The sequence below is a fragment of the Aspergillus ochraceoroseus genome (genome assembly GCF_002846915.1).
Source record: "Aspergillus ochraceoroseus IBT 24754 chromosome Unknown P175scaffold_1, whole genome shotgun sequence".
In the NCBI taxonomy this organism is placed as follows: Eukaryota; Fungi; Ascomycota; class Eurotiomycetes; order Eurotiales; family Aspergillaceae; genus Aspergillus; species Aspergillus ochraceoroseus.
Window position 1 is genome coordinate 5377769 of NW_024468476.1, and position 15381 is coordinate 5393149.

Below are 15381 nucleotides of genomic sequence, written 5' to 3' on the forward strand. Positions count from 1 at the left end.
ACTCCGTAGGTACTTTAGATATATATCTAGACGGGTAGGACTCCCGAAATGGTAGTTAGGGCATAGGGTAGGGGAGATAAGTCTTTTTTTTTTTTTGCCGCATTCAAGATCCAACTGTCGGCCTGGACGAGCTTCAAGTTTCAAGAGTCCCCTATCGCTGGTTTTCTTGGTTTTCTTCCCCCCCCCCCCCTTTATTGGATCCCTCAAGCTAGAAGATGAAGCTCGATCCGAAAGCAATCCGCTACCTTACAGCCGAGGACTTCCGTGTGCTCGCAGCCGTACGTTCGCGACCTCCCCCCGCATTCATTCCCCGTATGATATCTGACCGACGGTCTTTGTAGGTTGAGCAAGGAAGCAGAAACCATGAAGTTGTGCCAACTCCCCTGATCGCACAGATTGCTGGCCTTCGAGGTGGCAGTGGAGTGCACCGAGCGATCTCGAACCTGGCTAAGACCAACTTGATCGCGAAAGTGAAGAATGCGAAATGTACGTTTCCTTCCTCTTTTATCCGTTCATCCCAGCACCCCGGCTAATTCTCTGTCTCTACTCAGATGATGGCTATCGACTCACATACGGCGGCCTTGATTATCTCGCCCTTAATGCCCACCAAAAACAAAAATGCATCTACTCTGTCGGAAACCAAATCGGAGTCGGAAAAGAATCGGATATCGTCGTCGTCGCAGATCACCAAGGAACACAGCGCATCTTGAAAATCCATCGGTTGGGCCGTATATCATTCCGAACCGTCAAGACTAACCGAGACTATCTACGAAACCGAAGCACCGGATCGTGGATGTATATGTCGCGACTGGCAGCGATGAAGGAATTTGCGTTCATGAAGGCTCTCCGAGAAAACGGGTTCTCCGTGCCCGAGCCAATTGCGCAAAACAGACATACCATCGTCATGAGCCTGATTGATGCCTTCCCGCTCCGTCAGATCTCGAAAGTGCCCAACCCGGAGCTACTCTACTCGGAGCTGATGGATATCATTATGGAACTGGCTCGTTACGGTCTGATCCACGGAGACTTCAACGAATTCAATATTCTCATCAAGGAAGAAGAGGATTCTCGGGCGAAAGGGAAAGGTCGGGAGGGTGAAGACGACGGCGAGAATATTAAACTAACTCCGGTCTTGATCGACTTCCCGCAAATGGTATCGATTGACCACGCCAATGCAGAAATGTATTTCGACCGTGATGTGAACTGCATTAAACGCTACTTCCAACGAAAGTTTCACTTTGTGAGTGACGTGCCGGGACCTTTCTTCGCCGACGCAAAGAAACAACTACTCCAAAACGCTGGAAAGCGATTGGATGTAGAAGTTGAGGCATCTGGATTTTCAAGGAAGATGGCTCGCGAGTTGGAAGCATACATGAAGGAAGTTGGCGTTGATGGTGACAAGGGGGCTGCGAACGAAGATGGCGAGGATAGCGATGAGGATGAAGAAGAGGTATCTGGCTCGGAGGATGCCGAGGAGGACAAGGCCGAGGACCAGGAGGAACCAGGTGCTGATTCCAAAGGGCCTAGTCGTGATGCTCTCGATGAAAGTGCTCAGAAGCTTGAGAAGCTACAGGTTTCAGGGACCTCATGAAGGTATGGGCAGGTTTAAAAAAGGGACAAAATTACATGATCTCATAATATAATGACTGTCACGAGCAAAAAATATATATAGACTTTTCATTGAAAAACCGTACAGGGGTTTATTGGGATTGTAGTTCTTGTGCCCAAAGGAAGGTCAATACAAAAATCCGTTCTACAATATCCGTACGGTACGCGGTGCGGCCACACGCGCAATTTCGTTCTGGAAAAGTTCCGCCGAGCTCAAAAGAACGACCAACCATCATCACTTTGCCTTCAATATCCCCGGCCAACGCTTCAATCTTTTTTTTGGCTTCAAAAGCCAAGATGGTCCGACAATTCTCCAAGTTCCCCAAGAAGCCTGCCAACTGGCTATCCCCATCCGCACCACTTTCCCAGCGAAAGCAGGTCTTTCTGTACGTCTTCAAGAATGGCCCCCGTTTCTACATCGATCACTAGGAATCAATTGGATTCCGGACAAAAAAAAAAATATAGGGGGCTCTCCTGGATAGACCTTCATAAATATATAAAATGCACAAGTCCGCAAACTAACCTAGACCTGTTCGGCATAAAACAGCCCAGACTTCACAATCGCACTCATCCGCACACCTTTTCTCCCTCCGCGATATGCCTCCTTCTACGTGCCCTTGAATTTCAACAAGCTCGACATGCGCGATTACCTGAAACGCCTATATGGAGTCGATGTCCTCGGAGTCCGCAGTTACGTCGAGCAACAAAAGGTTACTCGTCTCCGACCACTAGGGAAATTCGGCTACGGCAAGTTGAGACGACCGATGGCCAAGAAGAAGATGACCGTTGAGATGAAGCAGCCGTTTGTGTGGCCCGATGCGCCGACGGACATGGCCCCGTACGTTGTTCCTTTCCCTTTTCCGAAACAGGGATCGGGTATATACTATACCTACGCTCTTATTTCCGTCCGTGATTTGCTAACCAAGTCGTGTTTTTTTCAAATCCAATAGATGGGAGAAGGATCAATTCTTCAAGGCCGCCAAATACCAGAGCGAAATCCAAGACAAGCAACGACCAGACGCGGGAATGAAGGCGAACAAGGATGAGCGTGAGACCTTTGAAGAAGATGCAAAGAAGCTGCTGGACGGCTCGAAATCCTGGCGTCCTACCTGGCAAGCACTGGGCTTGAACTACAATCGGTCGATACTTGGTGCTACCAAGGGATCTGCTCCGAGCAGTTCGTAAATGCTAGCAAAACCTGGGCTTTTTTTTTTTTTTTTTTTCTTTCTTTTTCTCTCTCTCTTTCTTTCTTTCTCTCTGGTTGTATTAACTGTCATGCCCATGCCTGTATCATATTTCCTGTCTTATAAATACAAAAAAAAAAAAATTCGAACTTGAAATTAACCAATCCATCGGCTAGGTTGTACGAGGTCCAGGAGGAATTCTTAATCTTCGACCGATACTGCATGGAATTCAGGCTATGGAGTTAATAGCCCTGTTGAAGAGAGAGAGATATATATATACATAATATAACCAAAGTTGATAGAGAGACTATTAATACGCTATGCTATGAACAGAGTCGGGCTGTGCAAGGAGGGTAAATCCATATCAAAACAGCCCAGGAGTATACAGTCAGAATAGTTGCAACGGAAAGGCAAAATGGCCAGTAATAGATAAGAACTACAGGTGGCTCTCAACGAAGTCCATCTGGTGCTGGCCAGGCCAGTGAGCGTCAGGCCACACCTGTCGAATGGCTTCCCAAATGTGCCTGTGACAATAATAGTTAGATATGGTAATTCAACGCATGTGGGGCAGGTATCTTCTTACCTGACATAAATGATTTCAAGGCCATTGCTGACTTCTGCCGGGACATCCTTCACATCCTTCCTATTATGTTGAGGCAAAAGAACAGTGGTGACGCCAGCGCGGTGAGCACCAATCAGCTTCTCCTTGATACCGCCGACAGGCATCACCCTTCCGCGGAGAGAGATTTCGCCCGTCATAGCGAGCTTTGGAGGAACGGCCTTTCCTAAGAAGAGGGAGATCAAGCCAATGGTGTGGGCAAGTCCTGCAGATGGGCCGTCCTTGGGGATAGCTCCCGAAGGACAGTGGACATGCAAGCTTCGGTTCTTCATGATATCCTCATGGTGATCAGAAGTCAGTCCGAGCTCAAATGAATGGGCTTTAACCCAAGTCAGAGCAACCTCCACACTTTCCTTCAGGACATCCCCGAGCTTGCCGGTGAGTTGAACTCGGCCATTGCCTGGCATGTCTGCAACTTCAATGAAAAGGATGCTCCCCTGGCCACCAGTGGAATAAGCCACCAGGCCAGTAACCACCCCTGGGCGACCATTCTTCTCGGCAATTTCTTCGTCAAATCGCTCAATGCCAAGAATTTCTTCCAGGTCATCAAGCGAGACAACGGGGTTGTAAGCATCAACGTTCGCCGTGTCGGTGGCATCGGCATATTGAACGGCTTTGTATCGACAAATTGATCCAAGTTCTCGCTCGAGATTGCGAACACCAGATTCCCGGGTGTAGGAGGTCGTGGTCTTGTCGATAACATCATCGGACAATATCACCTGGCCATCCGCAAGCCCATTGGCTCTGATTTGCTTGGGAATCAGATGTCTCTTAGCGATATGTCGCTTCTCGACAGTTGTGTATCCAGATAACGAAATCGTTTCCATTCGATCGAGAAGTGGAGCGGGAATGGTATCGAGGGAGTTGGCCGTGGCGATAAAGAGAACCCTGCTCAGATCGATAGGAATGTTGATATAGTGGTCGACAAATGTGTGGTTTTGTTCGGGGTCCAGCACCTCCAGCATCGCTGCTGAGGGGTCTCCTTGGAAATTGGCGCCTCCGATTTTATCGATTTCATCGAGTAAGAATACTGGGTTGGCGACGCCCACCTTCTTGAGACCATTCACAATCAACCCAGGCATGGCAGCAACGTACGTCCTCCTATGACCTCTAATTTCAGCTTCGTCCCTGACACCACCAAGGGAAATTCTGTGAAATTTACGGCCGAGAGCGGTAGCCACTGATCTCGCGAGACTAGTCTTTCCAGTGCCAGGAGGGCCAGCAAGGAGGAGGATCGGAGATTTGTCGGCCATACGTCTGGAAGTAAGAATGTGCAACTTTGATTCAAGTTCAGCGCGATCGTTCTCAGGCAAGGATGGAATGTCATTCTCGATGTCTCCCCCAGAGTTGTCGAGTTGGTTGGTCAAGTCTGCGATCTGACGCTCGAGACCCTGATTTGTCGACTGCTTGAGTCTCAGTACCGCAAGGTACTCCAGAAGTCTTTTCTTAATCTTTTCCAAGCCGTAATGGTCGTCATCTAGTTGCTTTCGTGCTCGCTTCAATGTCTCAGCGCCAAGCTGGTCTTCCGTGACTTTGGTCCATGGAATATCCGCAATGTTTTCAAGGTATGTCCTGCAGACTCCATACTCTGCATTTGCGGGGTTCATCTTCCGAAGTCGTCGCAGTTCCTTATCCGCAACTTTCTTAGCCTCCGAGCTAAGCTGCGCATCCTGCAACCTCTGTTGGAGCTCGTCGACTTCGTTAGTCTCCTTATCATCGGCGTCATTGTTCCGCCCACCAGGTCCTGGGGGAGTAAGCCCAGGGATGCCGGACATAGCTCGCTTGGCCAGCATTTCTCTGTCACGAGGGTCCAGTTGGCCGATGTCAAGTAAGGATCCTGGAGGGATATTGCTTGTGGAGATGGTGGTGACCTTAACATTGCTACGGATATTCTGAGTTTGTCGACTCAAAATATCATTCACCCTCTCCAACCTAGTCTTGATATTCAGAGTTGCAAGAACACGCAGTTTCTCCTCAAAGCCTGATTCGGCAATGTCGGCCATAACGTCGGCTAATCTTCCGGCTTGGGACAGGTCGGACTTGGAAATAATTAATTCGAATTTACGGGCAACGAGTGGCGACAGACGGGTTCCTGCTGTAGGCAAGAGAGACGTAAATCGCAACAGGGTAAGCAGCTCCCTTGACAGTTGTCTTAATTGCTGGAACAATTCCATTGTTTCCGAATCGCTCGGAGCAGATTCTATACATGACAAAGGACACCGTAAGTTAATCATCCTGGCCGAGAATTAAGGAGCACCTACCTCTCTCATCGTGCAAGATACACTCTGCCTCGAAAAACGGTCTTTCTTTCAGTACACGTTTAACTGTGAAGCGCTGAACGCCCTGAACCAGCAGGTGTGGTTCAGAGTACGCACGACGCTGGACTCCAATAACCTTGCCGACGGTGCCATAGCGATACAGGTCTTCCTTCCTGGCCTGACCCGCATCAATGGAGTCATATTCCTCCCTCGTACTGTGCTCCACGGTGCCATCCTCAATCACGTGCTGTCCATCCTTGCTGAGGAAAGGCGAGCTGAGGGGAACACAACCAAAGGTAATTAAGTTCGCCTCTCGCTTCGTTGCTTGCGTCCGATCCAGTAACGATGAGAGGAGGTTGGCAAGATCCGGACGGTTCGAGACCGGAATTCGTAAAGTTGCCCCGGGAAGAAGAACGGAGCCTTTGGGCAATGGAACCAAAGGCAGCTTGGTTGCTCGTCCGTTGCTGGAGCCCATCTCGGGTTGCTGTGTGGCGCAAGCACTCCCTATACGTCAAGCAGGAACAGATATGCGGAGGGATGACGGATCGTATTGGATGGTGGTGGAGATGATAGTAGATGATGCAGAGGGGGCTGGAAGCGGGTGTTCGGTAGTTTATAAGCCTTCCTGGGGGAAAGGTTCCAGAACAGCCCAGATGAAGACCGTCAGGATCAAGATAAGCCATGTTCCGAAGCCGAGGTTCGATCCGGCATGTCAGTTACACCACCTCCGCTTGGGGAACCCTGTATTTCTTCATCTTGAAGGCATGTTCAGTTATTGAAAGGCTACCTATTATTATATGCTATATTGATGAGAAACATATAGGAGAACAAAATGTATTGTGTCAATATTGTTCTTTGCCTCGTGATCTCCGTACGGTAATACCTCTGTACGATACGGCGAACTCCCCTGAGAAACGATGTAATGCCGTGTCACAAAGGATCTGGTAAGGAATAAACGATATTGGGGTGGAAAACCTCAGGCTCTGCGGATTTCAGCTGATCAAACATCTGAACGACAAATTCAGCCTCTTTTCCTCAACCTGTCAATCTATTCTGATATTCCTGGGTATTTTCTTCTTGCAACAGTTTACATCGACGGATTCTTTCCCCTACCTACAACACCAATCGCATTCAGTCAATTGTCGACAAAATGGCTTCTCCAGCCCCGCCTTCCGCCGACCCCGCGGCGCAAAAGGTGTTCACCATCGGCACGCGCCAGTCGAAGCTTGCCCTTTATCAGACGGATCAGGTGGCTGCTGCACTCAAAGAGAGATTCCCGGATTATACCTTCAATATACACTCGCGCGAAACTGCAGGGGACAAGAACACAAATATTGCATTCCGTGAATTCACGACGAAGAACCTATGGACAGAAGAGCTGGAGGAGCTTCTCAATGCTGGTCAGGTTGATCTGATTGTTCACTCCCTGAAAGGTGCGCTTTACATGCGTCTATCTGTGTATTGGCGTTTAATCTTAGGCTAATGATCTTCTGCAATCTTTATCAGATGTTCCCACCGTCCTCCCTTCTTCCTGCACTCTGGGTCCCATGATGGAGCGCGAAGACACCAGAGACGTCTTGGTCATTAAACAGGGATTGTCTTACAAGAGTCTTGCTGAACTTCCGGCAGGCTCTATTGTGGGGACGTCGTCTATTCGCCGCACCGCTCAACTTGCTCTCAAGTACCCTCACCTGAAGGTCCTGGATGTCCGGGGAAATATCGGCACTCGTTTGGCCAAGCTGGACGCAGAAGAGAGTCCGTATACTGGAATTATCCTCGCAGCCGCTGGATTACTGAGATTGGATCTCGGAGATCGTATCTGTCAATATTTGGATTCCAAGAATGGTGGGATGCTGTACGCGGTTGGACAGGGCGCATTGGGCGTGGAAATCCGCAAGGACGACAAGCTCATGCAACACATGCTGAGTAGCATTGGTCACGATCAGACAACCTTTTCTTGCTTGGCTGAGCGGAGTCTGCTCCGAACCCTAGAAGGCGGCTGCAGTGCACCGCTGGGAGTGGAATCTGAGTGGGTGCAAGGTACCGATGGATCTACGAAACTAAGAATGAGGTCTATTGTGGTGAGCGTGGATGGTAGTGAGAGTGCTGAAGTTGAGGTTGATGGTGTGGTTGATTCGCCAAAATCTGCCGAGGAATTTGGCATTACCGTGGCCAACGCATTGGTGGTTAAAGGTGCTGGGAAAATCCTTGAAGATATTCAACGGAACAAGAAGGCCCAGTAATCAGGATGTTTGTCGCCTGGCTACAGTGACTACATGCAAATACATCGGAGATGCTGGGCTTCTCCTCCATTACATTCACGAGATTTGATGGCTATTTTGCATAAACAAAAGGTTCCTGGGCTTCGCCTTAAGTATATCTCTCTCTCCAATCTTCTAAACAAAAAGTCCTGCCTTGGAAATCAATATACTGCTGTTTGTAAAAAGGTGTTGTATCAATAGATGGTATTAGAATCAAGCATGCCTATGAGTTCTAACTGAATCCAACGCTAAATATGTTAATTTCTTTGGTCATAAAATGAATCAGCCTCTATTCAGGGTATTTCCAGAGCCTCTTGGGTTGGCTTCTTTGAATTCATCCCAGGCCCTTGCTTTCAAGGTTTCTTCATCAGCTTTGTCCATATCGTCCTCGTCAATTTCTTCTTGCTGCCCTGAGTTCTCTCCGCCCTCAATAATCCCTCCTCGCCTCTTTTCTTCTTCGAGATACTCGTCAATGGTCATCGTGGGCAGATTATGCCCCGATCGAAACACCCCATCCCGGAGCTGAGTACGACGATCGAGCAGTGTAAAAGGTTGCAAGGGCTTCCCTCCTTTGCTTAGTAGCGGCCCAAATTTCCCGCCGCGCAGAAGTTGAGCAAGTGGCGGGTCTAATCGTTCCGAATAACTGGATTCGCCGACCTGGATTCGCCTTCGCGGGTCATCGGATTGTGAATCTTCAGGTTTGGAGGGTAAATTACGAATCGTCGACAGCATGGACAACTCTTGAGCGAGAAGATCCAGTGATTGGAATGCCTGGTGCGTGTATAACTTAATTTCTGCAAGGTAGAGCTGTCGTACGTCGTCCTCATCGCTTTGCAGCCGTTGGTGGTTCTCGGAGAGGTACTTTAGCACACGGTCAGCGAAATTTCAAACCCTTTGGTATTATCAGTGAATTCCAACCCCAAGCCTTTGTTTCAATTCCTTCTCCTCCTTGAACCTCGTTATTTTCACCTCCCTCCGAGTTGCGGCATCGTTGGTCGGGGTGAGTGAGAAGGAGGACGGCTTCGCTACATATCTCTCGTAAAGCTTCTTGTCCTTGTCGTCGAGCAGTTCGTAATCCTCTAGCCGCGCCAAATATTTCTCATACTGGCCGAGCGCACGTTGCAGCGTAAGCTCGCGATCTGAGGTATAGGATCTTTGGAGGAGTTCCGCAAGGTGATATTCGACCGTCAGATAGCTGCGATGAAAGCGCAGGTTAGCCCCATGCAGCACAAGTGAAGGAGTAGTCAGAAATACGGCAAATCACTCGTAGACAGATCCTCTAGCAATTCATTCGAGCTAAACATCGACAGTGCGCCGACCAGTCGGTGGCATTCCTCAAACTTGGCTATTGTCGCATTCACATCGCCGCGATAGCTGTCGGAGTTGGTGTCGGGGCGTGCGTCCAATGCGGCCTTTTCCCGCTTTGCTTCAGCAAAAAGTGAACGGAGGTTTTGAGGCTGCTCCATTTCGGTCACTCTGAATATTCGAGGGGTTGTTACTTCGAGGAACAAGCTCCGTTGGAGTCGCAGCAAAGAGTTTAATTGCCTACCGAAGCTAAGGCTCCTCCTACGAGACGCGCCCCGCCACCAGAACCTCCCCACCATTGAACGAACTTGTAGGGCAATTATCCTTAGTCTGACTTTAAAGGGCATGTTTCTGTAGTTCTAGTATTTATCGGAGAGATATTTCACTAATTGAACCATCTTGGGTAAGATCCTCCCTTACTTTATGAACTAATTCAAGCTAACATTGGTGCTGATGTATATAATTACGGATATCTATATGTAGGTACCCCCGTCGATCCATGAGTTGTTTGATAGTGGAGTGAATAAACACCTGTTTGTTTGCCAGATATATCTTGAGGTAACTAAAGAAAGCCCCTCTGTTTTTACACATATTGGCTGTTCTCTCTCCTACCCTTCTTTGATCATTTCCTTTCCTCTTCAAGTTACTCTTCGCTCGTATGCTTTAGGCCTAATACAAGAAACACGCACCATGGACCTCGAAGCAAATAATAGCTCCTCTGATGAGTCGCAGGTTGACGATAACTCCCACATTCAAAGCATTCCAGAGCGTCGAAAATTCCAGAAAGCCAAATTTGAAGCACTGCAAGGATTGATTTTGTTCTTTTCACTTTGCTTTCGAATGCTAACCTACTGTAGACTCGCTAAGCGTACCGGTGCACTCTCCGACAGCCATGAGAAAGTTGAGCCTCCTCCTGCAGCCCAGATATCTACTGCTCGATTGTTTTTATCCAAAGACCAGGACCATGGTGTATTGGACCCCCGAGAGTATCAGATAGAGCTTTTCGAAAGGGCAAAGTCTGAGAATACCATTGCAGTGCTGGCTACTGGTACTTTGCACCTCCGAAAGCCAAGTTCTGGCAAGCTAATCAAGTGACAGGGGCGGGAAAGACGTTAATAGCTGTGCTTTTGCTCAAACACATGATTGAAAAGGAACTGAATGACCGTGCGGAAGCGAAGGCTCACCGGGTCTCGTTCTTCCTGGTCTGTAAGGACCGGCTATTAAGTAGGAAAACTTGCGTTACTGACTGATAGACAGGTCGACAGCGTGACTCTCTCCTTCCAACAAGCAGGTTTCCTCCGCAATAATTTGGACCAAGAAGTGGGCCATTTGTTTGGAGATCTAGGCACGGATTTCTTGAATAAACAAACCTGGGAGGGGCACTTGAAGAAAGCCATGGTGATAGTGTGCACTGCAGAGATTCTGGATCAATGCTTGCTCAAGGCTCACATCCTAATGGAACAAATTAATCTCCTTATTTTCGACGAGGCTCATCATGCAAAGAAGCACCACCCATATGCCAGGTTCGCGGAAAGACGCCCCAGCTGAGAGGGACCTTCTAATTTCCTTCCAGGATCATACGAGACTCTTATCTTCAAGTGGAACCCTCGAAACGGCCAAGGATATTCGGGATGACTGCATCCCCCGTAGATACTAAAGGTGATGTTGTAGAAGGCGCAATGTATGTGTTTCCAAGTAGTCATTGACTTTCCAAGCTTACAAAAGAGTGACTAGGAGGCTGGAGAAACTTCTGGATAGTAAGATTGCTACTGCGTCTGAACTAACTCAGATAGACCGATTTATCAAACGTCCTACAGTAGAAGTCTGGACCTATGATAAACCCATGGCACCCTTTGCAACCAAGCTATACAGTATCCTGGATAATCGATTTGGCGATGTTAAAGCCCTAGATTCGGTCTTCAGATTCTCCTGGCACGCAAGCTCTGAACTGGGTAGATGGTGCTCAGATCAAGTGTGGATACATGCCCTATCACCGGAAGTGCTGCCGAAAATTGAATGCAAGTCAAAAGATGTGGCATCTCGAATTCAAGAGGCCAGCGATGTTGTTAGGACTCATACCTTTGAACTCCCTGAAACCCCAGGCGTATTGAGCCACAAGGTGCAATTGCTACGCGAGAAATTGTCTAAACACTATCGAGAATCAACCGAGACAAAATGTATCATCTTCACACAGCAACGCTACACGGCTCAGATGTTATGTTCTCTTTTTCTAACACTGAAGAACCCATATCTACGACCAGGGGTGTTAATCGGTGTTCGGGCTGGTGATGTCTCAGGAATGAACATTACATATCGTCAACAATTTCTTACCCTGGTCAAGTTTAGGAATGGCGAGATCAACTGCTTGTTTGCTACGTCAGTGGCCGAAGAAGGTCTTGATATTGCAGACTGCAACTTGGTTATAAGGTTTGATTTATATGACACGATGATACAGTACGTTCAAAGTCGAGGCCGAGCAAGGCACTCTAACTCTAGATACGCAAACATGGTTGAAAGCAACAATTTCGAACATGAAACAAGGCTTAGAGAGGTACAAAAGGCTGAAAAAATCATGCAAGTGTTTTGTGAAACTCTTCCAGAGGATCGCCGACTCAAAGGGAATGATCAGGACACGATTTTGATTCATCGGAAAGAGGAGGAAAGGGTATTTACCGTGGCGAACACAGGTGCAAGACTTACCTATCATTCTGCTATCTCTGTGCTTGCACGATATGCTAGTTCTTTACAGTATGAAGGAGACTTATCGGGCCGAGCTGCATATGTTGTACTTCCTGTTAACAGTACTTTCGTCTGTGAGGTTATCCTGCCGGAAACATCCCCCATCAGAGGTGTCACTGGCAACCCAGCCATGAGCAAGTCTACTGCGAAACGGTCTGCAGCGTTTGATACTTGTATTCTGCTTAAAAAACACAAGCTGCTTGATGATTACTTCAACTCCGTTTATCATAAACGCTTACCTGCTATGAGGAACGCGAAGCTGGCCATAACTTCTGGGAAAACCAAGCAGTACGACATGCTGTTGAAGCCCTCACTCTGGAGCAAGGGTCGCGAGGTGCTTCCAGAAAAGCTTTATGCAACCGTGTTAAAATTCAAGCCCGCTAAGTCACTTGTTCGAGCGCTAGAGGACTTGGTATTACTGACGAGGGAAAGAATTCCAGTACTCCCTCCATTCTCTATCTTTCTCGAAGAAGATGATACTGAGACGACGGTGCAGTTTGTTTCTCTAAAAAATAGCTGGATGCCGTCATCCGACGAACTAGAAAAGATTACTGACTTTACACTCCGCATATTTCGTGATGTTTTCCAAAAGACCTATGCTTCTGAGCCAGGAAATATGCCCTACTGGCTTACTCCCGCCAACACTCACTACGGGGAGCAAGCAAGCGTTGATCCGTTAGATCATATCAACTGGAAAACTGTGTCCTTGGTCAATAGCACGGATGAAATATTCTTTGAAGCGGGTGCCCCTCCGGATGACTTGCGAAATCGCTTTGTGTTCGACCCTTGGAACGGAAGATATCGGTATTTCACTATAGAGGTTGAGGATAGCCTGCAGCCCTCGAGTACTCCCCCTTCCTTTGTGCCGCACCGCCGGTATATGGAGAATATCATGAGCTATTGTGTCTCACTATCAAAGAATTCAAGGGCCCAATTCTTCGCAAAGTGTGATTGGAACCAGCCAGTTTTGCGGGCAGAGCTGGTCCGTCTTCGTAGAAACATGCTGGACAAAATGTCGAACCAAGAAAGAGAAACAGAAACAAGGTGCTATATCTGCCTGGAACCTTTGAAAGTATCCTCGGTTAGTTATTACTGGAAGTGGTGATCGCTCTATAGCTTGAATACTAACATTAATGAAGATTCCTACCTCCGTTGCGGCCTCTTGCCTAGCATTTCCTGCCGTTATTAGCAGGTTTGACGAATACCTTATTACTCTGGAGGCCTGCAGAGAGCTTGATCTGGTGATAAAGCCGGAATTAGCCCTTGAGGCGTTTACTAAAGACTCGGATAATACTGAAGAGCATCGTGCCCAGCAGATTCACTTCCAAAGGGGGATGGGGAAGAACTATGAGCGCCTTGAGTTCCTAGGGGATTGCTTCCTGAAGATGGCAACTTCAATTTCACTCTTCATAGATAATCCTGAAGATGATGAATTTGACTACCATGTGAGTCGAATGTGCCTGATTTGCAACAAAAATCTGTTTAATACTGCAATGAAAAGGGGGCTTTATAGATATATTCGCAGCCAAGCATTTTCGAGGTATGAGCGCACTGTGATTCATGACTTAAAAGCGGCTTCTAACAAGTATGCTTACAAGACGTACCTGGTACCCCGAGGGCCTTACATTATTGCAAGGCAAAGATCATAGCAAAAAGCTTCTTGTATCGGCTAAACACAATTTGGCGGAGAAGACTATGGCAGATGTTTGCGAAGCACTAATAGGTGCGGCTTTGCTGACTGGGAGCTCTACGCATCGATTCGATATGGCTGTGAAAGCTGTTACAGTTCTGGTTGATAGTCCAAACCACAGCGCTACTTGTTGGCAGGATTATATTTCACTTTACACCAAGCCCAAATATCAGGTTCAGAATTCGACTGGCTTTGAACGGGAGCTGAGTCGACTGGTCGAAAAGAAGGTGGGGTATCACTTCAACTACCCTAGACTCCTTCATTCAGCCTTTACCCATCCATCTTATCCCTCAGCATGGGCCGGCGTACCGTGCTATCAGAGATTGGAATTCCTCGGAGATTCGCTGCTGGATATGGTTTGCGTTGATGACCTGTTCCTACGGTTCCCTGACCGAGATCCGCAATGGCTTACGGAGCACAAGGTAGAGGTGTCTTGTATTTCTTAGGGACGAAGGAACTTCACTGACTGCAGCGGTATAGATGGCAATGGTTTCGAACAAGTTCCTAGGGGCCTTAGCTGTGAAGCTCGGGCTCCACAAGCACCTTCGACATTTCAGCGCTCCATTGCAATCTCGCATTACGAGCTATGCGGAGGAGATTGAGGCTGTTGTGCTTGAGAGCCAAGAGGCAGTAGACTTTTGGACTACTACGACCGATCCGCCCAAAGTAAGCGTAAATAGTTTGACCAGAAGCCATTCCCCATTACAATTCAGCTAATCTTGAAATCTAGTGCCTGCCAGATATGGTTGAAGCCTATCTGGGAGCCATCTTTATTGATGCCAATTTCGACTTTGGGGTGATCGAGGAGTTTTTCCGATGCCATATTAAGCCGTACTTCAATGACATGGCGATATATGATACTTTCGCGAATAAACACCCCACTGTAAGCTTCCCCCTAGTATTTGCTCATGGAAATCAGCCCAGACTAATGCGCCCCAGACTTTCTTACACAACAGATTAACGAATGAGTATGGTTGTATAGACTACTGTCTGAAAACAGGCGAGATACCGGGTATTGATGGACAGCCGTCTCGTGTCCTGGCTGCGGTCATCGTTCACGACACAGTCATTGCTGAGGGCATGGCATCATCTACACGTTACGCGAAGGTCACGGCCAGTGAAAATGCGTTGGAATTACTGGATAGTATTGGGCCCGCTGAGTTCCGGGCAAAGTATGGTTGTAAATGCCGAGAGACTGACGATGCTCCACTGCCAGAAATGGGAACCGCAATTTGAGGCGGATCTAAAGGGCATGGTTGACGGCAAGGATTCAATCGAGAGTAGAGCACAGTCATGAATCGAGAACCTCAAGGCATGGTAGTAGTTACGGAGTGGTCTGTGGTGGTGTTGGTAAGGGCCGGAGTATCGATCCCTACAGAGTAATTTCCGGGATGCCCAGAGTCATTTATGTATATCATAAGACAGTGGATCGATCGTTTGGAAACCGAGGCCGAAACAACATGATGAATTATACTACTCCCAATTAGAAAATAGACTGTATCTGGACCCATGATCCATTCCAGTATCATTCCGTAAGGATGGCGGCAATCGACCGGGAATCTCGTTGATTGACCCCTAAGTCGAAAACGACAGATACCTATTCCTGACTACTGATTGGCTACCTCCTCCTGGAACATTGTAATTCCGACACCCGTGTTACACCACGTGACATCCGGAGATATAGTTAATCCGCGCCGAGAGATCTACATTCATTACG

The 15381-nt window shown here is 47.9% G+C and overlaps 6 protein-coding genes across 6 annotated transcripts; 4 read left to right on the top strand and 2 right to left on the bottom strand.

The window, feature by feature from the left end:
* Positions 1-115: 115 nt before the first annotated feature.
* P175DRAFT_0521212 (protein kinase RIO2) lies at positions 116-1668 on the top strand. The gene is made up of 3 exons (XM_040899184.1): positions 116-278; positions 342-486; positions 552-1668. The coding sequence occupies exons 1-3, from the start codon at positions 216-218 to the stop codon at positions 1589-1591; spliced, it is 1248 nt and encodes a 415-aa protein (XP_040756847.1). The 5' UTR covers positions 116-215; the 3' UTR covers positions 1592-1668.
* Positions 1669-1857: 189 nt separating this feature from the next.
* P175DRAFT_0554688 (mitochondrial 54S ribosomal protein uL23m) lies at positions 1858-2841 on the top strand. Its single transcript, XM_040900575.1, has 3 exons — positions 1858-1994; positions 2156-2446; positions 2559-2841. The coding sequence occupies exons 1-3, from the start codon at positions 1906-1908 to the stop codon at positions 2791-2793; spliced, it is 615 nt and encodes a 204-aa protein (XP_040756848.1). The 5' UTR covers positions 1858-1905; the 3' UTR covers positions 2794-2841.
* Positions 2842-3179: 338 nt separating this feature from the next.
* Positions 3180-6449, bottom strand: P175DRAFT_0498556 (putative LON domain serine protease). Its single transcript, XM_040896532.1, has 3 exons — positions 5673-6449; positions 3376-5611; positions 3180-3316 (listed from the first exon to the last, which is right to left on the bottom strand). Exons 1-3 carry the CDS (start codon positions 6142-6144, stop codon positions 3229-3231), a joined length of 2796 nt encoding a protein of 931 aa, XP_040756849.1. The 5' UTR covers positions 6145-6449; the 3' UTR covers positions 3180-3228.
* Positions 6450-6534: 85 nt separating this feature from the next.
* Positions 6535-8028, top strand: P175DRAFT_0498558 (uncharacterized protein). Its single transcript, XM_040896533.1, has 3 exons — positions 6535-6613; positions 6695-7102; positions 7176-8028. Exons 2-3 carry the CDS (start codon positions 6820-6822, stop codon positions 7910-7912), a joined length of 1020 nt encoding a protein of 339 aa, XP_040756850.1. The 5' UTR covers positions 6535-6613; positions 6695-6819; the 3' UTR covers positions 7913-8028.
* Positions 8029-8126: 98 nt separating this feature from the next.
* On the bottom strand, positions 8127-9456 carry P175DRAFT_0514178 (IGBP1/TAP42 family protein). Its single transcript, XM_040898795.1, has 3 exons — positions 9185-9456; positions 8849-9125; positions 8127-8791 (listed from the first exon to the last, which is right to left on the bottom strand). The coding sequence occupies exons 1-3, from the start codon at positions 9394-9396 to the stop codon at positions 8213-8215; spliced, it is 1068 nt and encodes a 355-aa protein (XP_040756851.1). The 5' UTR covers positions 9397-9456; the 3' UTR covers positions 8127-8212.
* A 261-nt stretch (positions 9457-9717) lies between these two features.
* P175DRAFT_0452278 (putative RNA helicase/RNAse III) lies at positions 9718-15156 on the top strand. The gene is made up of 10 exons (XM_040894513.1): positions 9718-10283; positions 10334-10437; positions 10493-10758; positions 10809-10916; positions 10970-13055; positions 13114-13514; positions 13573-14086; positions 14145-14330; positions 14395-14547; positions 14604-15156. Exons 1-10 carry the CDS (start codon positions 9926-9928, stop codon positions 14898-14900), a joined length of 4473 nt encoding a protein of 1490 aa, XP_040756852.1. The 5' UTR covers positions 9718-9925; the 3' UTR covers positions 14901-15156.
* Positions 15157-15381: the final 225 nt, after the last annotated feature.

Bases quoted from the DNA above. Each gene is read 5' to 3' on its own strand.
- P175DRAFT_0452278 (XM_040894513.1), top strand. From the start codon at position 9,926: ATGGACCTCGAAGCAAATAATAGCTCCTCTGATGAGTCGCAGGTTGAC. The intron at 10,759-10,808 runs GTTCGCGGAAAG...ATTTCCTTCCAG, and splicing joins AAGCACCACCCATATGCCAG to GATCATACGAGACTCTTATC. The intron at 14,548-14,603 runs GTAAGCTTCCCC...AATGCGCCCCAG, and splicing joins TCGCGAATAAACACCCCACT to ACTTTCTTACACAACAGATT.
- P175DRAFT_0498558 (XM_040896533.1), top strand. From the start codon at position 6,820: ATGGCTTCTCCAGCCCCGCCTTCCGCCGACCCCGCGGCGCAAAAGGTG. The intron at 7,103-7,175 runs GTGCGCTTTACA...AATCTTTATCAG, and splicing joins GATTGTTCACTCCCTGAAAG to ATGTTCCCACCGTCCTCCCT.
- P175DRAFT_0514178 (XM_040898795.1), bottom strand. From the start codon at position 9,396: ATGGAGCAGCCTCAAAACCTCCGTTCACTTTTTGCTGAAGCAAAGCGG. The intron at 9,126-9,184 runs GTATTTCTGACT...CTTTCATCGCAG, and splicing joins CTGTCTACGAGTGATTTGCC to CTATCTGACGGTCGAATATC. The intron at 8,792-8,848 runs GTTGGAATTCAC...CGTGTGCTAAAG, and splicing joins AATTGAAACAAAGGCTTGGG to TACCTCTCCGAGAACCACCA.
- P175DRAFT_0521212 (XM_040899184.1), top strand. From the start codon at position 216: ATGAAGCTCGATCCGAAAGCAATCCGCTACCTTACAGCCGAGGACTTC. The intron at 279-341 runs GTACGTTCGCGA...CGGTCTTTGTAG, and splicing joins ACTTCCGTGTGCTCGCAGCC to GTTGAGCAAGGAAGCAGAAA. The intron at 487-551 runs GTACGTTTCCTT...GTCTCTACTCAG, and splicing joins GAAAGTGAAGAATGCGAAAT to ATGATGGCTATCGACTCACA.
- P175DRAFT_0498556 (XM_040896532.1), bottom strand. From the start codon at position 6,144: ATGGGCTCCAGCAACGGACGAGCAACCAAGCTGCCTTTGGTTCCATTG. The intron at 5,612-5,672 runs GTAGGTGCTCCT...TGTCATGTATAG, and splicing joins TATCTTGCACGATGAGAGAG to AATCTGCTCCGAGCGATTCG. The intron at 3,317-3,375 runs GTAAGAAGATAC...TTATTGTCACAG, and splicing joins CTTGAAATCATTTATGTCAG to GCACATTTGGGAAGCCATTC.
- P175DRAFT_0554688 (XM_040900575.1), top strand. From the start codon at position 1,906: ATGGTCCGACAATTCTCCAAGTTCCCCAAGAAGCCTGCCAACTGGCTA. The intron at 1,995-2,155 runs GTACGTCTTCAA...GGCATAAAACAG, and splicing joins CAGCGAAAGCAGGTCTTTCT to CCCAGACTTCACAATCGCAC. The intron at 2,447-2,558 runs GTACGTTGTTCC...CAAATCCAATAG, and splicing joins GCGCCGACGGACATGGCCCC to ATGGGAGAAGGATCAATTCT.